This window comes from Chinchilla lanigera, unplaced genomic scaffold (genome assembly GCF_000276665.1).
Source record: "Chinchilla lanigera isolate Chin_1 unplaced genomic scaffold, ChiLan1.0 scaffold00020, whole genome shotgun sequence".
Classification (NCBI taxonomy): domain Eukaryota; kingdom Metazoa; phylum Chordata; class Mammalia; order Rodentia; family Chinchillidae; genus Chinchilla; species Chinchilla lanigera.
The window spans coordinates 1-22,926 of record NW_004955421.1 but is presented as its reverse complement, the minus strand read 5'-3'; the positions used below and the strand labels follow the sequence as shown (position 1 = coordinate 22,926).

Genomic DNA, 22,926 nt, shown 5'->3' with positions numbered 1-22,926 from the left:
GTGTCTATGACTTTATGAAACAAATTTCCTTTCCAGGTAAGAAGCAAAAAAGCAAGGTATGGACTGAAGTGTATCAGGAAACTAAAACTAACAAGAAAATACAAAAGAGGCCTTCAAAGAAGAAGAGCCCAAACAGAAAGTAAAGGTACCTTTGTGTAACATAAAATAATTTTCTTTTACTTTCAAAAAAGAAGATAAAAGGAAAAATAAGTTCTAAAAGACAGGTGCTATAATCAAGAAGAGAAAATTCCATATCTTTAAAGAGTGGAGCCCATTTAAAACCAACTCTGCAAGAGCTTCTGACCATACCCAAGATAGTCAGTTCTTACCTGGGCTACAGTGTTTTACCAGTTCCACCCTTGAATGCTTCTAATTTCATTTCCTACAGTTCTCCCCACCGATTCCAGTCACAATAGCCTCTTTGCTGTTGTTCTCACCAAACACTGCTGCTTACCTCAGGTTCTTGCCATATACCATAATCCCTAGCCAGAATGACTTTCCCCTCAAGGACCACATGGTTTACCTCCCTTGTTTATTCAAATTGCTTTTCCTTTTCCTTTCTTTAGTTTTTGTTTCTTTTTTAATTTTTATTTTTCTGGGGCAGTACTCGGGGTTGAAAATATCACAGATTGTGAAAAAAGCAGATCAATACATAGAACATAGAGAATTTCTAGAGCAATGAAAACACTCTGTGTATAACACTATAATGGATATGTATGTCCAAACCCACAGGATGTCCACCACCAGGAGTGAACCCTGATGTGAAATATGGACTTTGTGTGATTCTGAAATGTCAATACAGGTTCATCTATTATAACAAGCATACTGGTGTACATTTCCCAAAATGGGACATACTGGAAATGATAGCACATGGGGGAATCTCTGTATGTTTCTCTCAATTTTGCTATGAACCTAAAACTACTCTTATAAAGATAAAATCTTTTAAAAGACCCCAAGTAGTAAAAGTCAGAAAAATAACCATAACAATGTTCAAAAAATAAGAAATATCAAATCAATTTGAAAACTGACTACATTGACTGCCATATCCTGGTTCAGCCACGGTACAAATAAATGGGGTCTTGTGAGCTGTTTGGGGCATTCAAAAGCACCAACAACAGCAGCTTTATAGGAAAACAAGGGGGACACAATTCTGACTGCTAGCTACACAGAAGGAAGTGGTTACTAGTTATACAGTGCCTTAGTGACATCTCTCTTGCCCTGTCTGCCCAACCACCAGGCCCTCAAGGTTGAGAGAAAGAAGAGAAGAACCTCAAATGGCTCCCTTGAACCAGCTCTCAGCAAGAAAGGATCCTAAACTCTTCCCAAAGCACCTAAGGGGTGCACTCCACCCCACCATTTGTCCTGTGGAAAGCACATAGCAGTAAGGTGTTCACTAATTTGAAATTCCTATTAAGTTTTGAAAGAAAGGAACCACATAGAAGAGAAAATGCCAATCACAAATGAAACTGGACTGCCTGGAGGCTGGACGTTGACAGCTCCTCTAATCAGTACCCGCTGCCTTCAGCTTTCCCTCTGCTGCTTCATTAGCTTCTTTTTGAATTTGCTTTTATTTTTCTTACTACTTCTACTTGAGACCAGCAACAGTAAGGTAAGATAACAAAAAAGCTCACATAGTTCTATACCATCTTCTCTATAGTTATCTACTGTAATTTCAGCTAGGCAACAGATAAAAATGATATCTGACAGTGCCTGCTAATATTCCAAAATGCTCTTTTTTAATGTACAAAGGTAAGAAAGAATTCAGCTCCCCAAGGTTAATACTTAAACTTCAAAGAAAAATCAGTAAGTGTTGGGAGCCAGTGGAGCTGGATACTGGTCCTATGTGTGAGGGTAGGACAGAGCAGGAGTGCCTCAGGCAGTCAAGCTACCTCAGTATTGAAAAAGGCGTCCTACCTGGACAATTACAGTCATTAGTTGCTAGGCAACATTATCTCTCCTGATACTAACTTTGCAAAAGTATAAAATAAATGCCCCTACTGTTCAAGTCAGTCCTCCTGCTCATCAGGTATGAGGTAACTCCACCTGTCCCTGGCTACTGTCTTTTGTTTTTATTTTCTAAATACTCTCGCCTGTTTTCTCCTGGGGACCACCAAGAGACCACCGGAATCCCACAAGTAAGTCCTTCCAACAGTATTCCTAGCAGTTATCTTCAAAAAATTAGCAAGAGGTGCTAAAAGAAAACTTGAATCAATCTAAATGTCATAAACTTCTATCTCTTCTAACCATTAAGAAAGGTGGCTGTTATGGTTGATACATTGTGTTAACTTGGAGAGTCTACAGGTTTGGCTAAGTGACTCAGCATCCTGGGGTGCAAAGGACATGCCCTTCCTGCTCTAGGATGTTGTTCATTGTGTCAATGTGAGAAGTTTAGAAGGTTAACTATGTGAGTGTTGCCCCCTGGGTGGGGGTAGCCTGTTTACAATAGAAGGGAGGGAAAGAGGCTGGTTGCTGCCATTCCTCCCTTTGCTCTTGTTGCTTTGCTGTCTTCTGCCTGGGAGCCAGCCAAGTATGGACTGAAACCTCCACAAACTGTAAGCTACATAAACCTTTCCCTCCTTAATTTTGGGCGCTGGGTATTTTGTCTCAGCAATGAGAGAAAAGTAACCAAGACAGTGGCACAGCTTTGTTTTTCCTTTAAATACTGACATGCAGTTTTCTGTTTTAGGTTATTTACTTAAGAGAACCAGAGCTGGTGGTGCATACCTGTAATTCCAGCACTCGGGAGGCTAAGGCAGGATGATCATTGCAAGTTCAAGGCCAGCCTGGGCTACAAAGTGAGTTCAAGGCCAGCCTGAACTGCATAGCAAAACCCTGTCTCAAAAAGAAATGAAAAAAGTACCAGAGAATTTTGCCAGTACAAGGATATAAGGAAAGTTTGGACTTTATAACACGTAACATACCAAAAGGTTCTATGAACTGATAAAGTTTTTCACCAACTGCTATTGCTTCTGTATACTGCCGCAGATGATATAGAATGACTGCTTGATTATAATACAACATGCTGTTTTCAACATCATCTAATCCATCCATTTCTTCAACAGCTGAATGGACCTATAAAACAATCAATGGAGAGAATGTGTTCTAACAACAGTAAGGCAATGAAGGGAAAAAGTGAAAGAATTCATACGAATAAATAGGAACACAGGCTAACATTTTTCTTTTGACTCACTGGGGATTCAGTCCAATGCCTAATGCATGCTAGGGAACTGCTCTATCACTGGGCTACAGCTCCAGGCCAGGGCAATAGTTCCTTTTTTTTGTTTGTTTTTGAGAGAAGGTCTCTATACATAGTTCTGGTTGGTCTCAAACTTACAGAGATCCTCCCCACCCCAACCCCCCAGGTGCTGAGTGCTAGGATTGCAGGGATGCGCCACCACATCAGGAAAGGCCAATATTTTTTATTCAAAATTTTTTTACCACTTTGAACAGTACAATTAGATTTTAATTATTGTCACATACTGAACTTTTTTTCCATTTACTTGTTCCATACAGACTATAGTTCTGTTAAGTAAAACACTTCGACAGGAGTGTTAATAAACACTTTTATTAAGAACCAAGTACAGGGGCTGGGGATTTAGCTCAGCGGCAAAAGCGCCTGCCTGGCAAGCGCAAGGTCATGGGTCGGCTCCCGATGCTGGAGAAAAACCAAAAAAAAAAAAAAAAAAAGAACCAAGTACAAGGCAAACCAGCTGTCTTCCTTGCCACGGTGAAGGACTTTCTTCTCTGTTTTACCTGCCAACACTGTTTCTGAGTGGTAATTTCACTTTTTAGCCTCATGAGTCATAAAAGGCTACGTGCAGAGTTGGCAAAACTCAAAATGACTTTTCCCATAAAAATGTCATGCAAACCAGGTGTGGTGGCACATTCCTGTAATCATAGTACTCTGGGAAGCTAAGGCAGGAGGATCACAAGTACCAGCCTAGCCTAGGCAAATTGGCAAGATTCTGTCTCAAAATTAAAAAAAGAAAACAGAGAAATAGGCTGAGAATGTAGGTCAGTGCAAAGGTCCTGGGTTCAATCCCCAGGACAAAAAAAAAAAGCAGTATGCATAATTTATTACATTTTATAAAAACAAAATTTAAACATTAAAAATAATAGTGGCTGGACATGGTGGGGCACATCTGTAATGCCAATGTTCAGGAGGCTGAACTAGAAGGACTGCTGCAAGTTTGAGGCCAGCCTGAACTGCACAGTGAAACTGTGTCAAAAAAGACAAAAAAAAAGCTAGCTGGGTGTAGAGATGCAACCTTATAATTCCAGCTACTTGGGAGGCTGAGGCAGGAGGATTGTAAATTTTAGGTCATGATGGACAGTTTACTGAGACTTTGACTCAAAAAAAAATTAAATGGGCTGGGATGTAGATCAACTGTAGAGTGCTTACCTACATGTTCAGCAACCTGATTTCAATACCCCATACTAAAAAAATAAAGTGTCTTTAAACAGAAATTCCATTTTTAAAGAAAGGCAACTTCTGTTCTTGTGGTTATATAATGGAGAGAAAATAAACTAGAAAATGATTTTTAGCCAGAAAAGATGAGGGTTAGATAAGGTGCTCTGGGTTCAGAATGAACTAACTTACACTGTAACTTTATGACGTTCTCTTTTCTGTCCTGCTGGGGATCAAACCCAGGGTCTCAGGCATGCTAGGCAAGCACTCTACTACTGAGCTGTTCCTCCAGCCCATTTTACCATATTTTCTATGATTCACCAAAACAGTAACTGCTTTAGCCAGAACAAAAATACACTGAATGAGTTAATAAAAGTGGGATAAGGTGGTAAGGTGTGTCCACAACATGACTGTGAACAGCAGTATGATTTAAGAGTCAGGAGACACACAAACAAATACTGTGGGCAACTCAAGAGTTCAAAGGCACTGAGCCAACTTTAGTAAGAATAAACGCTGGAGAAAGAACTTAAAAAAGCAGTTTCTTGGCTTATCAGGAATCTGCAGAAGCCTCTGGCCAAAAGCCAAACAAATGTGTCCTAAAAGAATCTGTCTGTGGGGTCATAGGCCACATAGACTAGATAATCACCCAACATCTTTCCTTTGATTCTGAAATTCCAGGTAAGAGTCATGGGTAATAATATGAGAGAAATGATGAAATATGATGTACAAATTTATGAAGACTGAGTCAGTTACAACAGACTCAACGGTTAGCCTGGGTAAGTCAAACCCTGCTCCTCCCTTTATCAGTGATATAGATTTAAATTATTGGACTTCTTAAACCCTATTTTTAAAACTGAAATAACAAGCCAAGGGTGGCAGCACACACTTGTAATCCCAACACTCTTGGAGGCTAAGGCAGAAGGATCATGAGTTTGAGCCCAACCTGGGCAACTTAGTGACTTACGGAGATCTTATATCAAAGTTAAAAAATTAAAAGGGCTGGGTGTATTTCATTGGGAAGGCCTTTGGCTCAATCCTTAAAAACCCAAAACAAATAAACAAACCAACCCAAAAGCCAAAAACTAAAAAATAAAAACAAACAAAACAAACCCAAACAAAACCCCCCAAAACCAAACAACCCTGAATTAGCAAATACTTATGTCAAGGGTAGAAGGTTAGAATTTTATGAAATAAAGCATAAAAAGTACTCAACAAAGAATCTGGTATCAAGTAAGCATTCAATAAATTTGGTTATTATCATTTTGTTGAAGAATTTTAACAGGGCTTAAAAATTAGTCTTATAAAGAATTACACAGAACCTGAAGGGATCACTTATTTCTAACTCTACCCTGTTCTAGGGTGGTAGTAGGTACAGTAATAACGTACTTTAGGTCAGGGGCTCTGAAGGGTCTCCAGAACCCATACAGCATGAAGCAGTAATTAAAAGTGCTAGCTCCAAAGCCAAACAGAACTGGGTTTATGCCACTCTTACTACTTAAGAGCTTGTATCTTTCGACAATTTACATACTATTTGTTCTTCAAGGTCTCCCACATATAAAATGAGAAAAATTAGAGTAGCTGCTTCACAGGTCTTCTGAGATGTTATATGTAGGTTCTATCTGAGGGTTGTCACATAGTGGATATTTCAGGTCTGCTATGTGATCTGAAGAGTTCCATCTGTCTTAGCCCTCTCCAACATAAAAGATTTCTGTGATGTGAGAAATGTGGCTATTCTGAACACAGTAAAACAATAACCACTTCAAGGCCTAATGAGATATAAAGCTGAGTATCTTCTATTTAATTAACTATCTCCTACCCCAAAATGCTAAACAACTTGTTAGCATTACCAACAATCAAGATATTACCAGATATATATAAACAAAGTATATCTCAGCAGCTAAGGTTCTTCATATATCCACTTGAATTGTTAAAATTCCAAAGTTCATTCAAATCTGGCACAAGTCTATACTGTTTAAGATAATGGAAAAACCCAAAAGGAAAAAAACCACACACATATACACAACCTACCTTTCATTTCATGGAATAATAATTTTATACAAACAAAATTACTATCAACAAATTCACATACATTAGAAGTTGTGCCATCAACAAACAAGATCACATTTACTTTCCTTAGCTATTTGTCTTTTACAAATTAACATAACAATTTTTTATAGTTAAATTCATTTGTGGATCACCTGATTCTTCAGCTGGTTAAGTGTTTGTCTCAAATTATCTGTTGTTGTTTGGTTACTTTTAAAAAACTCAGCTACTGCTGTATTCAAAATTATTTTATAATCATCTTTGTTTATATCTTGTAGACAGGCAAGGTGTTGCAGACAGGCATCATAATTTCCAGACTAAAAAAACAAAAAACAAAAAACCACACATGCACACACAAAATTACATGCCAGCTTTAAGAACAACACATCATTCCCAAATAATTTCACTCATCTTTACCTTAAAAATTCTTAAAAAGATAGTCCCCCAGATACACTAGTTGAAGTCATTAGCTAAAGCAATATTCATACCAATTACAAAGTGTAAATATTTATTTCCTAATATTCTCTGTCATTGACACATATATCTATAACACATACGTACAGATGTAATAGATATACTGGTATATATGTGCATATATTGCTAGCAGGGTGTAAACAGCAGAGACTAGCCAGGAAAAGTAATGTAATTAAATTGTCATTTCTGGTAAATACACTTTGAATATGCAAGTATCAAATTCTTTTGCTTACATGTATATATCCTGGTAATCAAATAAGATTTCTCTTTTATATCATTTAATGTCAGAAAGGTTAAAATTCTGACAAACTTTTGGGGCTCCACTTTATAGTACATTCAAGACAAAGAATTGGATAGAGTACTGAAATGAAAAGATTAACCCACAAACCTAAATTTAAAAGACTTAAAAACCAACAGTGTGAGAGTTAAAACATTTATGAAAACAAAAACTTGTGAATGGGTTAAATTACTTGTATTTCTTTCACCATATTTAGTTAAACCCTACAATGCCTTATTTTAAAATAAAACTTACTTCTCTATAACCTTAACTCTTGAATTAGTATAGAACCAAAGTTATAAATTTAAAAATTCAAGTGAAAAAAACCATACTTGACAGTCCCAATGTGAGCAGATTTAAAAGAGACCATTTCTTACTGTGAAGGCTTGGGCAGCACTGGCAGACAGTTCCTTCTCCTGGTCAGTGATCCCAGAGGGCTGACCTGTCCCTTCGTGTTTTTCTGCTCCCTGATCTGCAGACACACAAATTTTACAATTCTTTAGAAATGAAAGTGGTGGGTTGGTGACATAGCTCAGCGCGCAGTGCCTGCCTGGCAAGCACAAGGTCTTGAGTTCTATTCCTGGTACCAAAACAAGAAAAAAAAAAAAGAAAAAAGAAAAGAAAAAAAAAAGAGAAAAGAAAGTGGTCAGTGAGTTTGTCAGGACTTTAACCCAACCACCCTCGCACCCTCCCACCCTCCTTCTCTCTTTCTCTCTCTCTCTGTCTCTCTCTCTGTCTCTCTCGCTCTGTCTCTTTCTCTCTGTCTCTTTCTCTCTGTCTCTCTCTCTCTCTCTCTGCTGGGGATCTAGTCTAGGGCCTCTAGCACTCTTAAGCATACGCTTTATCACTGAGCTACTCCTCCAGCTCCTACTTCTCATCTTTCTAATGAAATTGCCAAAGTCAGAGTTTTCTCAAAACTGGCTAATCAGTGCTGTAAGGAGCCACTCCTCTGAAAACTTTAAATCCTCCTCTAGCCTTTTTTATTTATTTGTACTGAACCCACGCTCATTCATTCATTCATTCATTTGACAGGGTTTCACTACACAGTTCAGGCTGGTCTTGAACTCACTATGTAGCTCAGGCCGGCCGCAAACCTACGGCAATCCTCCTGCCTCAGCATCCTGAGTGCTGGGATTACAGGTGTGTGCCACCATGCCCAGACGTTTTAATTTTTAAAACAGGGTCTACTAAGTGGCCCAAGATGGGCTTAAACTTGCAATTCTCCTGTCTCAGTCTCCCAGACTGCTGGGGATACAGGTGTGTGCAATCATGCTTTACCTTTTATTTGAGACAGGGTCTTGCTAAGTTGCCTAGGGTAGGCTTGAACTTGTGATCCTCTGGCCTATTCTTTACTGGGGATCCATAAAAATCTAAGTTCCCTTCTCCCTTTTACTTAGGCAGAACTAAGGATTCTTGGAGTTACATTTTTAAAAATACACTTATGTTTACCCTTTATTTATTTATTTATTTATTTATTTTTGTCTTTTTGAGACAAGGTCTCACTATGCAGTTCAGGCTGGCCTTGAGCTCACTTTGTAGCCCAGGCTGGTCTCGAACTCACAACGACCCTCTTGCCTCAGCCTCCTGAGTGTCGGGATTACAGGCATGTGCTACCACCCAGCTTCCCCCTCTTCTTCTTCTAGAAGATACAGCCGGGTGAGTTCGAGACCAGCCTGGGCTACAAAGTGAGCTCAAGTCCAGCCTGAACTGCATAGCGAGACCCTGTCTCCAAAAATAACAATAACAACAACAACAAGAAGTATGCCCTCTTTTTTTTTTTTTTTTTGCCCTCTCTAGAATAAATAAAATTCTTTAATGGGACTTTTGGGCTCACCTGTCAGAATGATTTAGAAATATAGGTCAAAGGAAATACCCTACAATTCACCAAGGTGCTGGACGGTAAGCTATTTTCCACTAAAAGTAAAGTGGCTCATGTGGCCACCCTGTCATCATCTCCCAGGAAATGTAAAAGTCTCTTAAAATCCTCCAGGAAAGGACAGAAGTCAACATCAAGATAAATAAGCTAGCTGCTAAAGCTGACAAGAGTCCAATATCTCTATTTCTACATACATTTCAGATGACTGGGCTCAATAAACCAGCTACACACTCACAAACCATTATTTTACCTACATTCTTTTACTTTTTTGGTACTGGGAATCGAACTTAAGACCTTGAGCTTGCCAGGCAGGTGCTGTGCTGCTGAGCTATATCCCCAGCCTACATCCCTTTACTTGAGGATAAAACTTTTCTTTTTCACTGGGTATGGTGGCGCACACCTGTAATCTCAGTACTCAGGAGGCTGAAGCAGGATCACTGTGAGTTTGAGGCCACCCTGGGCTACACAGGGAGACCCTATCTCAAAAAAACAAAAACAAATCCAAAAACTTTTATTTTTCTAAACAAAAACACACCTCAGTGGGTGTCTTAGTTATTTTTCTCTCATTGCTGAGACAAAATACCTGACACCCAAAATTAAAGGGAGAAAGGTTTATTTAGCTCACAGTTTGTGGAGGTTTCAGTCCCTCATTGGCTGGTGCCAAGGCAGGGTGGTACAATGCAAAGGGGCAACTTCATGGTGGCAGAAGACAGCAAAAGCAGTAGGAGAGAGTGAGACAAGCTTCTTCCTGCCCCTTACATTGTGTCCAGACTACTCGGATTAGGGTGGTGCCAATCCAACCAGTGGACTGATCCAGCAATCACACACTCTTAATTTCAGCACCTTTAATCCCAGCATTGTACTGCAAGTCAATCACACACTACATTTAGCTACCTCTGAAAAGCCTCTCCCTGTGACAGCATGAGGCTTTGGGGGGACATCTAGACACAAACCATAACAATGGGACTACTGCTACTTTTATTTTCCTTACTGTATTTCTGTATACTTTTGAAGTTTTCTTCAAGAGATAGGCATTAACTTCTATAATCAGTTTTTCTTTTTTCCTTTTTGTTTGAGAGACGGTTTTACTATGTAGTTCAGGCTGGTCTTGAACTTACTGTGTAGCCCAGGCTGGCCTTGATCTTGCAGTGATCCTCCTGCCTCTGCCTTCCCAGTGCTGGGAATACAGAGGTGCCTGGCTGTAATCAGTTTTTCAAATGTTTTAAAGACAATCATTATTTGTAACTGCTGACTTCTTACCAGATAGAGTCTGCATATAACTCCACAACACGTCTTTATTTGCCCAAAAGTTGTCTCCATTGCCAATTGAAAGCATATGTGACCGTTCATCCATAAGCCTGACTTTCCTTCTAGTTTGGCTTAATGAACATGGCTGATCTTCTAGTTGTACAGAACTCTTTGAGCCATACATTTTGACATTCCTTAAGCCAACAGACTTCATTTTTAGCCAAATAGTTGCCTTTTAACCTTCAACAAAGTAGAAAAGAAATGCACTGCTTTTTCAAAACTGAAAGTCAGTTAACTGAAGGCACAGACACATTCCAATACAGAATATTAGCAATTCAAATCTGATTGGAGGACAACTGCATACTACACTGTCAAAAGATAGCCCTAATGATATTCAGGAAAAGGTTTTATAAAAAAGGAATTTGACTGCTGTTGTCACAAAATACGGATGCTGCCCTCACGAAGGAAAGTTTTAAATAAAAAAAAAATCAGGCACACCAAAGTAACCAGATAGCTGAGGGTAAGTCACCTCACTTATGCTTTCTTTCGTTCTTTTGTTTTTTGCTTTTTTGAGACAGTCTCACCTTGTAATTCAGGCTGGCCTCGAACTCAAGGTGGTCCTCCTGCCTCTCAGTCTTCTGAGTGCTGAGATTACAGGCATGTACCACCATGCCTGGCTCACATATGCTTTCTACCTGAAGAATAAGCTTGACTCATCAAAACCCAATGAAGCAAAGTGTGGTGCCTACAGGTGTAATCCCACACTCCAGGAGGCTGAGGCAGGAAGATGGCAAACTCAAAACCTGCCTACACAACATAATGAATTAGTGAGACCCAGTCTCAAAATAAAAAATGAAAAAAGGGCTGAAAATGTAGTGCAGTGTGAAGGTCCTGGGTTTAATTCCTAGTACCAACCAACAACCTCCCAACACATAAATGGCTTTATTTTTTAACGGATATTTACATAGCACCAAGAAATCACACACGGTCAAAGCAGCTATGTTCTACAATCCAAATTCCTTAAACCACGTACCCTCCACTTTAGACTGGACAAGAGGAGCTGGATAAAATGGGACAAGACATATTCCCAAACACAAAGGATTAGCTATTCATAACCAGCACTGCTATAAACAAGAGTACCATGTCTAATACTACAGAAATAAAGGAATAGAAATTCAAATCAACAGTATCAGCATGCTTTAAGGTAGAAACTGCCACTGTTGATGAGTGTATGTAAGAGCAATTTTTTGTTGTTTTTTGAGACAGGGTCTTGCTATGTAGTTTTGACTAGCTTTGAACTCACTATGTAGCAGCCCAGACTGCCTCGAACTCACAGTGGTCCTCCTGCCTTGGCTTCCTGAGTGCTGGGATTACAGGTGTACTCAATCATGCCCTGCCCTATGAGCAGTTTTTAAGACATAGAATGACTGAGATTTACTTTAGATTTAAAATAATAATACTTGATTTTTTAAAGTCACGAATTAAAAAAACCTAGGTTCCCCCCAAATCTTTACAATTTAGACATTTTATTCTATTTTAAGATATTTGAATCCATTTACACAGCTAAACAACTTCAAATAAAAAATTTTAACTACTCAAAAAATTTACTGTTTGTTCAATTTGAGTAAAGTGCTTAATTTAAAACAGTTAACATTTCCCTGAGGGGCTGGGGATTTAGCTCAGCAGCACAGCACCTGCCTGGCAAGCGTGAGGTCATGAGTTTGATTCCCGGTACTGGAAAAAAACAAAAAAACAAAAAAACACATTTCCCTGGGCCAGAGATATAGTTCAGTGGCATAAGCGCCTGACTGGCAAGCACAAGGTCCTAAGTTTGATTCCCAGTACCAAAAAAAAAAATGAAAACCAAAAACAAAAACAACAAAAAAACCCATTTCCCTATATAACTTATAAATCTAACAAATTAAACTTACAGTAATTCTTAGGTATTTGTGTTCATCCAATGATATAAATACAATAAAGTCTCAACTTAAATATGGAGCTGGGGATGTAGTTTGGTGGTCGAGCACTTGCACATATATATAAATCAGTCAATTATATATTTGAAATTGGAATCATACGACCTAAAAAATCATAGACCTAAGATGAGAAGTCAGGTCTTTCTGACTGAAAGCCTGTGCTTCCAAGCAAAAATATATGTTCCATGTCTTTACATAAACCTAGCTCTGTGCTCTATCCAGGCTTATATATTACTCTATTTTTTTAAATTTTTTTCTTATATATTACTCTAAATTCTAACATTTTGTTTTTTTGACACAGGGTCTTACTATGTAGTTCAGGTTGACCTCAAATTCACTATGTAGCCCAGGTTGGCTTGAAACTTAAGGCAGTCCTCCTGCCTCAGCCTCCTGAGTGCTGGGATTAATTACAGTTCAGCACCACCATGCTCGGCTTCCACAGACTAATTATAAGTGAAAAAAGATATTCTTTTTACCACCTTAAAAACTGATCATATTTGCCAACATTAATAGCGATAATCTGCCATTATATGCTTTATGAATTACATAAAGTATATAAAACAATTCTGTAGAAGTAATTTCAGTTCATGAAAATATAAGTGATAAAGAAACTAATTAAAGGATATCAGGAAGAAACAATCAGACCAATCCAGAATGTTGGATGTGTACAAAATAACTGACTCAGCCAGCTGTGCTGCAGGCCTGTAATCTCAACACTTGGGAGGCTGAGGTAGGAGGATCACCATGAGTTTGAGGCGAGCCTGTGCGACATAGTGAATTCAAGGTTAGCCTGAACCACAAAACAAGATCCTGCTTCAAGAAAAAAACAAGAACAAAAACCAAAAAAAACCTGACCCAGTTTCTTAAAAAAATTTTTGTCAAAAAAGAAAGACAGTGGGAGTTCAAGAGATAAAATATAGTGTATGAACCTTAATAGCATTCTGGTTTAAAAAGCACAGCTTTAAAGCATATTTTTTAAATGACATTGGGAACACTTTCATGTAACAAAAACATTGTCTTAAGTATGAAAATGGCATTCTGGCTATGTAAGTTAATGCTCTTTTTTATTTATTTTTATTTTTTTATTTTTTGGTTTTTCTCCGGTACCGGGAACCGAACTCACGACCTTGCGCTCGCCAAGGAGGCGCTTTTGCTGCTGAGCTAAATCCCCAGCCCCTAATGCTCTTTTTAAAAGAATGCATACTGAAACATTCACAAGTGAATGATTTTTGTAACCTCTTCAGGAGAGAGGGAGGAAGTAAATATGGCAAAACATAATGACTGTTGAACAATGAAGTGGACATATGGATTCTCTCTTTCAAGATAAGGTCTTGCTAAGTAGTAGGAGTTCAGACTATATTTGAGGGGCTGGGGATTTAGCTCAGCAGCAAGGTGCCTGCCTGGCAAGTGCAAGGTTGTGAGTTCGATTCCTGGTACTGGAAGAAAAAAAAAAAGAAAAGAGGAAAAACGGACTATATTTGAATTTGTGATGCTTTTGCCTTAGCCTCCCACATGCTGGAATTACAGGAATATGCCCCCATGGACATTCTATTTTTTCAATTTTTTTTTAATGTTTGAAATAATCTGTAATAACTGAAACAAACAAATAGTGCACAGATATCTTACTGGACCCTGACAAAAGCAAATATCAGGATAGTTCTGCATAGCATATTTATTCATCTCTCTAGTGTAAAGGTGACTTTAGATAGATATGTGTGTATTTTATACAGATACATGTATGCCCATATATTTAAAATGTATTTTTGTTGGGTATGGTGGCACACGCCTGTAATCCCAGCACTCAGGAGGCTGAGGTAGGAGGATCGCTGCAAGTTTGAGGGCAGCCTGGGCTACAAAGTGAGCTCAAGGCCAGTGTGAACTGCATGGTGAGACCCTGTCTCAAAAAAAAAAAAAAAAAAAAAAGTATTTTTAAATACATATACTTTAAGATATATATGCATATTGTATGTTGATGTGAGCTTATATAGGAAAAGTCTGGAAGAACAACTTTGGTATACTTACGTAGAGTGTGGGACCAGTGAGGGCAATGTAAAACTGACATTTAGTAAGATGTTTTGGGTATTTAAATAAAACTAAAATTGCACTGGCCCACAATTTCTGGCCTTTTTTCCTTTCTGGTGCTGAGAAGGTGGGCGAGCTGGGCGAGCACTTTACCATACTTTTTGTTTTGTACTTTGTATAGGTTTTTATACTTTACCATACTTTTTGTTTTGTACTTTGTATAGGTTTTCTGATCATCCTGGCCCCAAATTTCAAAGTCACTATTAAGTATCCTTTTCTAGATTTCAAATTACTCATGTGCTATCTTCCTCCTCTTCATACTACTGTATTCTTTCTCTCTCCCACGGAGTCACATCTCCAACCCCCACACTTTTCTATTCGACCCTCCATGACTATCCTTGTAGTTCCAATTCTCTAGTAACTTCAAATCTAGGAGTTTGAGTTCTAACTCCAGCTTCAAATAACCATAAAAGTCAAGTCAAGTCATGCTAAAACACTGCTGGTATTTCCTTAGTCATAAACAACACTGATTTCACATCCATGTTCTATAAGGACACAAGCTTGTGAGCCTTCCACTGCCTGTGTCACGATTTGTCTTTGGTTAGAGCCTCTCTACTCTGGGATACCTCTCTCTTTAGGATTTGCTTGAAATATAACCATGAGCATGGAACCTGCTTGGTGATCCATCACTGAGATGCCACACAATCCAGAAACAGAAATAATTAGGTTCCTATGGGGTGAATCTTAACCAACTAAGTAAGAAGAAATGAGAGGGAGTGGGATAGATAAATCATCCCTCCTTTCTCTCTTCTAGGCAATACTTTAAGTTTCTCCTCAAAACCCTTTCCTGGCCTGGCAAGCGCAAGGTCCTGAGTTTGATTCCCAGTACCAAACAAACAAACAAACAAAAAACAAAAACAAACCTTCCCCACAAAGACCTCACATGCAACTCACTTGCTATTTCCCTTCACTTTGCAAAGCGAAGTAGGAATCAGTTATAAAATGTATTACATCTTCATTTCCCTTTTTGCCTTCACTTTTAACATCCTGGGCTTATACTTTCCAAGGAAAAACTGGGTTCTGCTAAAAATTAGGTTCACCTAAAACAAACATTCCCACCTCCTTTCGAGATACAGTCTCACTATGCAGTTCAGGCTGACCTTGAACGTGAGTAGCCCAGGCTGGCTTCAAACTCATGGCAATCCTCCTCCCTCATCCTCCCAAGTGCTGGGAATATAGGTGTGTGCCACCATGCCCAGCTAAAACACCCTTTAGCTCAGCTGATTTCACAAATTATAAAACTGTGAGGAAAACATATTAGAAAGCTCCTAGGGTTCCTATTTTACAAACAAATGAAGTGAGGCTCAACTAAGACCCTATCTAAAGAAGTATGGCTTTCTGTTCATTTGCTATTCTCAATCAATCAACAAAGTCTGCCAGTTTTATTTTAAATATTTTTCACATCTGCCTCTCCTCTCCATTCTACTACTAATCTAAATAGCCAGCATTTTTTTTTATAAAAAAAAGCCTGCGATTATCTTACTTAACCTTTACCAGTCCCATAAGGTAAGTAGACCCTTTCTTATTCTACACATGGGAAAGGTGAAGTGAAAGACAGACAGACAGAGACAGAGGAGAAGAAAGAGAGAGCGAAAGAGAGAGAAACAGGCTGAGAAAGGCAAAGCAAAGCAAAACAACAAAGCGGAAAACAAAGAAAGAAAACGGTGGTTTTTTTGTGCTTTTTTGAGACAGGGTGTCATCTCATTATGTAGTTCAGGCTGGCCTTGAACTCGCAACAATCCTCCTGTCTCAGCCTCCCAAGTGCTGGGATTACACGTGTGCACCACCATGCCTGGCTCAAGGTGGTTCTTAATACTTGGCCAGGGTCACAAATAACAAGCTAGGATAAACATAAGCTGTTTGACATCAAAACCCATTCTCCTAACTTGTTATCCTTTTTCACCTGTCTCCATTAAGATATAAACCAGATCACATGATCATGGATTTGCTGACAACTTCCAGTGGCTTCCCATTAGTCAGAAAAACGTCAAACTTCCTCTGTGGCCTATAAAGCCCAACACACACCAGCTCCTGCTGCAACTTTGCCTTTACTTCCTGCCACGCTATCTCTGCTCACTATGCTATAAAAATATACAGAGAACCTCCCACATGCCAGACACTGTTCTAAACTCTGGTGCTACAGCCCCTGTCCACAGAGGGCTTCTATTCAAGGGATCTTCTTGATGTTCTTTAAATGTTTTCCAAGGGCTCTGCACATTCTCCTACTTGGATAACTCTTCCTGCAGGTGGGTGGCTCCCATCTGCGTTCTAATGTCACCTTTAAAGGCACCCCTCTCTAACTAATCTATCCAAAAATAGGGCCCTTACTTTCAGTACTCTTCTACCCTCTTTCTTACTCAGTCTATTTTTCATTGCCATAACAAAATGCTTGAGGCCAGGAGCTTTGTAAAGAGGCTTATTTAGCTCAGTTCTGGAGGCTGACAGTCCATGATTTCTAAAGTCCAAGAAGTGTGGTCAGGGGCCCCTTGGCTGAATCTTGTAACAGTGTCATGGCAAGACATCCCCGAGGCACAGAGCACATAGCAAGAGAGGAAGCCAGACGGAGCGGTTAGACTTGGTCTCTGTAACTCATCCTCACAAGAATAGCTAATGTCCCTTCCAAAGGCAGCACCCCAGTATGTGATCATCTCCCACTAGGCTCCACCTCACAAAGGTTCCAGCACCCCTTTTGTTTGGTACCAGGGACTGAGCACAGAATCTCATGCCTGATAAGCTCACACTTTACCACTGAGCTACAACTCCTCCCCCCGCATCATGTCTTAATACCCCTAATTTGGAGATCAAGCTTCCAATACATAAGCCTTGAGGGTCACACTCAAACCATAACATTCATTTTTCTTTTCTTCATAGTGTTTATCACAACTGAAAATTATACTTATTTTTTATTTTATTTACATGTTTATGTCTTTTATACTACACAGTAAGCTCCACTAAGGTAGGCACTTTGTCTTTTTTGTCTCTAGTCCACTGTCTAAAGTAATGGATGGTAAAGAAGCCTGTTAGTGAAAATTTACTGAATACATTAACATAATATTTGACAGCCGTAGGCATTTTCTGGGCTTCCAGTCTTCCTTGACTTAAACCCATCTACAGCTGGAGAGATCAGGTCATTCACCTTCTTTTTGTGAGTGCTCGGGCTTTAACGCTTGAGTACACTAGGTAATGTTCTTCCACTGAGCTAAAGGCCTACTCCCTGGACTTCCTAAATCCCTTCAAGGCCATCTTTTCTTACCCAGCAAAGAACACACACACAAGGCCCTCCAAAATCAGAACCTCGGCCTCAGGAGCTCAGACTAGTATGTGAGGTATATTCTGAGTGAGGAGGAGATTGTTCATCAGCTGGAGAAGAGGAAGAAGGGTATTACAACTCAGAATCACAAAGGAACACAATACTTAACAAAAGAATCATTTCTGGTGTGAACAGTTTGGTAGTTGATATAAAAAAATCACTCGGAAATACACTGTGAAGATGCTCAAAAACCATGTTAAAGAGTAAGGATTTGATACCTAAAAGATGAGGCAGAGAAATGGCATGATCCGATGATCATGTTGGAAATAAGGGATGGCAGTGAGGAGAATGGACAGGAAGTGACAAACAGTAGTCACAGGCTACTTAGCCAGGTATGGTGGCACACACCTGCGATTCTAACACTCTGGGAGGCTGAGGCAGCAGGATCACAAGTTGGAGCCCATTCTGGCCTACCTTGCAATTTAGTGAGATCCTGTCTCAAAAAGTGGCTGAAAACGTAGTTCCATGTAAAAGGCCAATACCCCCCCAACATATGCACACATGCATTTGCACATGCACATGCGCACAAAGAGCTACTTAATGTGAAACAAATCGTATTAGCAGGTAAAGATAAGAATCACATTAGTTGAAACGGAGATGGAAAGGAGCAGAGCGATGCAAGGGAACCACACTACATTCATCTATACTAATTAAACGCTACTACAGAAAAGTTTCTTACAAACTCTGGACCATATTTTTCAACTATATAAATACTGTACCTCTCTTACCAAATGGGACTACAACTATGCTAGGTCTGTTAACTTTAATGGACTGAAGAGCAGGTCCTCAAAGGCAGGAAGTGTATCATATTTATTTCTTCAACATCTAAGACAGTGCTGATTCTCAAGCTTTGTGAATGAACAAACGGAAGTATTAGTAGAGAAAGAACTGAGGTAGGAGTTGAAAACTGGATGTGCTATAGGTCTACAAAGGTGACTCCAGGCAAATAAATGCAATGGTATGGGCAAGCAGAAATAGTACACTCGGGGAACAAAGGCACTGTCCTAAGGATTTAGTTCCCTTGTCCAATATTTGGACAAGCCATGTTTGTTCCCTGCCTGTGACAAGCCTCAGGTCCTCTTTCTCCTCTTTCCCCATTCTACATGGCTCTTTCATTTTACTCAGGTCTCTGCTCAAGTATCACCTCACCAGATGGCTTCCCTGACCAACCTATCTAAAATCCCATAGCACTCTCACTTTCTGAAACTTTCGTCTTCTTCGAAGATTATTCAGGAGATTAATCACCGTTGTGTACAAGTGCGTGGGTGTGGTCTTACAGACCAACTCACAGGGCCTCTGGAATCCTGGGCAAGCAGTCTACCACTAAGCTACATCCCTGATCTCTTCCTAATAATTTATTATTTTGTATTTGTATTGGGACTGGCTCACTTTAATTTCAAATCGAAGTTCATTTGTCAGTTTTTTAGATCAATATCCAATAAATTTCACAGCAAAATGGACTTTTTATCTTTTTCAAACTAATTTTCATTATAAAAAGTGTATTGATCACTTCTTGTCGCCTCAGTACCTTCCAATAAAACCTGGAAGCCACAGAGAATAATGTTTATTGCAAATCACGTGCTAGTCATTAAATTGGGGGAGATTCCAGGAATGAGGCAAACAATCCATAAAGTATCACTCAGACTGAGTAGTTAATATTGAGGAACTAGGGAAAAACAGGTACTGAAGGAAGTACACGCAGACAGAAGACACACTTTAGCTTCATGCCTACTTAAACTTAAATGCATGGCGCCCGCAGAGTTCAATCCACAGGTCGTCACTGACCAGAGGCAGCCCCAAGTGCCTGGGGCAGCACAGCTGCACCGGTCTAAGCTGCGACCCGAAGGCAGCTGTGTGCCCTGGGAGGCCTTCCTCCGTCTCTCACCCCACTGGGAACCGCAGTCTGAGAAGGGCAAAGCACAGGTACGCGTTTCGGGCCGGAGCTATTCTGGAGAGCAAAGGCGGTCAGTCGTGGACGCATACTGCACTCGAGGAGAAAACTGCTGCCGCTGTGGCCCTGACTCCCGAGAGCGACAGCCGAGGTAGGGGATGAAGGACCGAAACGGAAGCCCAAAGCAGAGGCGCCCTGGAGCCTCCACCCCTCTTCCCACCAGGAGCCCGCGGCCCGCCGCCCGGCCCCGCGCGTGCGCCGCCTCACCGGAGGGCTTGTCTGCAGCCATCTTCCTGCCGGCGCCCGGCGCCTCCCGACTCCCCCGCCCGACTGCCCGCTCTCCTGGACCTCGGAGGAGCGCTCTCAGCCCACTCGGGCTCCTGGCCGCCTTGTTCCTGCCGGAGGAAGGGACTGACGGAGGGCTGAGGAAGTGACGAGAGCTAGCTTGCGTCGTCTAGCAACAGTGGCGACGTCTCCACCCAGGCAGCACCAGAGCCTGCCGCCGCACACAGCTTCCGTCCCGAAGAGTCCGTACACACTACTTCCGGTCCCGGCCAGCCACACCCGAGAAGGAGGCGTGGGAGCTGCGGCTGGTGGGCCCCAGCTTTCCTTCCCTTGCAGGCGCCTGCGCGCCAGGTCGGACCTGCGCGCTGGCTCTCGTGGCTGGGTTTGCGCAGCCAGAAGCAGCAGTGCTCATCTGCCTGAGCTTAGCTGACCGAAATAGGGCAGTCAGGTTCTAGTTCCTCATTTTGATATAGTGGAAATAAATGTAACTCCCAACCTGCTAAGGGTCAGATACTCTGAATTTATATTCCCCAAATTAGAAAATGAATTGAAAGGAACAACAGAACTTAAGAGTAGGAAAATGTTACTAAGAGAGAGATAGCTCCTGAGGGATAGGAGGAGACCCAAAAGGGGATTGCCAACAAACCCACTTCTCAAAGCAATTTTATAGAGCAAAATCATAAGGTGGGTACAATGTGGCTCAAAATGATGATCAACCAATTAAGATTAAAAGTATAGCCACTTAGGTAATATTGATTCAATGGGGAAGCGGGTAATGTAGCAAGTGTACATGGAAAGAGCAAGGACCCTTTTATGAAGAGATGTGTCAGGAGCTCCTGGTCGCCCAGCTGGGTTACTGATATCTAGCTAGGCTTTATTGGACAAAGCAATATCAATTAAAGTAAATTGCTTATCCCTGGGGAGATGGAAGGCTTGGTCATTCTGTTTTTATCTTTAGGCCTGCCTTCAACAGATGCACCTCCAGCCACGATTGTAATGTGTTTTCATCTTTCATCTTTTCATCTGACTCCCTTGATAGCCTAGCCCTGTCTGATTGCCTATTTCCACCCAATTAGCTGCCTATAATAATTTTACATGCAATCACATAATGCCTGGCAAGAAAGCTTGACCTACATTTTGTATCCTTTGTTATTGTAAAACTTTGGATCAAATCCTTTCTCAGTGCTGCATATGCGTTTGTTAATTATTAGGGAGCCTCTAAAAGTTGTCAAAACAAGCTCAATTTACCCTGAATGTAGATAATCTCATCCCACCTCAAGACTGAGAACACTAGGGTAAGAGACTTACAAGGACATTCAACTATACTCAGAAGTTGCCAGTCATTACCCTAAACTGAAGGTTGCCTAAATTCCAGGAATAACAGAACCCCATTGGACTGAAACCACCCTGAACAGACAATCATTTCATGGAAATGCAACTGTGACTGAGATAGTGACCACCAGACACCAAGACAGCTGCTAATCCTGTCTTTTTATTTTAAAGAGAAAAAAAAAAAACAAATCACAAAATAACAGCAATGAAGACAAAAACAATACAAAAACAATAAAAACAATACACCATTTCAAAACAAGATATAGGAATTAACAATGATTGTTATATCACATATTATCTTCAGTGATGTTGCTCGGGTTACCAGATGTAAGAATGCAAGACTGACCAAACAATTACAGACAATAATATGTAATGAAAAAAAAATTAGAAACAGTACAGAGCTTCATTAAACAAGATGGTAGGAATTCAGCAATGATTGTTATATTTCATACTGTTGTCTTCAAATTAGTTTTTCTGATTACCTGACATAAGCATGCAAAATTGGTCAAGAGAAAAGAAAAAAAATTAAGCATTAACTGTTCCTTTCAATGAACCAATTGAAACTAGCAGTACAATTACCTTTTTCTTCTTTTTTGTCCTTTTTCTTTTAAACAAACAGACACCCATTTACAAAATAGCAAAAGAACAGTACAGACAATACAGAGTTACAAACAAAGTGGTAGAAAATTAACAATGCTTGTTGTATTACATATTGATATCTTCAAAGTGGTTTATCAGGAAAACAGATAGAGACATGCAATATTGATCAATCAAAGAATCATTAACTGTTTTTCTCTTTTCTTTTCTTTTCTTTTCTTTCTTTCTTTTTTTTTTCCCCCCAGTACTGGGAATCAAACTCACGACCTCACATTTGCCATGCAGGTGCTGTGCCGCTGAGCTAAATCCCCAGCCCCTATTAACTATTTCTTTCAGCAAAGAAATAGAAGACAGTAGTTCAACTATGTTAACTGCCCTGTATATACATACATACAGAATTTCTCCTTCTTTCCCTTCTCTTTTCCCACATGCCAGTTGCCCTTTTTCCTTGAAGATTTTCCTTTCATTTAACAATGTCTACCACACCTCCTAGTTTTTATTCACTCTTTCAGGTTTTACACTAATGAGACAATGTACTTGCACATGCATGTCTGATTTATTTCACTTATGAGTATGGTCTCTAGTTGTGACCATTTACCTATGAAAGCCTTGAGTCTATCTTTCTTTATAGCTGAGTAATATTCCATTATATAAAAGCACCACAATTTTTTTTTTATTTAATCCTCAGTGGATGGACATTTGGGTTGCTTCCACAATTTAGCAATTACAAATTGTGCTGCTATGAACGTAGGTGCACGTATATCGCTGTGATATGATGTTTTCAGATCTTCTGGGAAAATACCCAGAAGGGGACTAGCTGGGTTGAAAGGGGCCTCTAGACCTGGTTTGCTAACGAGTCTCCAAACTGATTTCCACAGTGGTTTCACCAGTCTGAATTCCCACCAGCAGTGGAGAAGAGTTCCTGTTTCTCTACAGCCTCACTAGCATTTGTTATTGTCGATTTCTCAATGCTACCCATTCTAACTGGAGTGAGATGAAATCTCAATGTTGTTTTAATTTGCATTTTTCTAATGACTAATGATGTTGAACACTTTCTTATGTATTTATTAGCCATTTGTATTTCTTTATCTGAGAAGTGTGTATTCATCTCAGCTGCCCATTTTTGG

At 40.0% G+C, this 22,926-nt stretch overlaps 1 protein-coding gene across 5 annotated transcripts in view; it reads right to left on the bottom strand.

Moving 5' to 3' along the window:
* The window catches only part of Cnot10 (CCR4-NOT transcription complex, subunit 10), a 66,448-nt gene extending 46,328 nt beyond the window's left edge, over positions 1-20,120 (bottom strand). For 2 of the 5 annotated variants that reach the window (XM_005383625.2, XM_005383626.2), the window contains exons 1-4: positions 10,339-10,627; positions 7,580-7,674; positions 6,607-6,768; positions 2,922-3,072 (exon numbers count right to left, since the gene is read on the bottom strand). In XM_005383625.2, coding sequence (XP_005383682.1) covers positions 2,922-3,072; positions 6,607-6,768; positions 7,580-7,674; positions 10,339-10,540 — 610 coding nt within the window. In that variant the 5' untranslated portion in view covers positions 10,541-10,627. Of the gene's footprint in view, positions 1-2,921; positions 3,073-6,606; positions 6,769-7,579; positions 7,675-10,338; positions 10,628-19,852 lie in introns of those variants that run through there. The other 3 variants (XM_013513774.1, XM_005383627.2, XM_013513775.1) reach the window with 3 other exon arrangements.
* Positions 20,121-22,926: the final 2,806 nt, after the last annotated feature.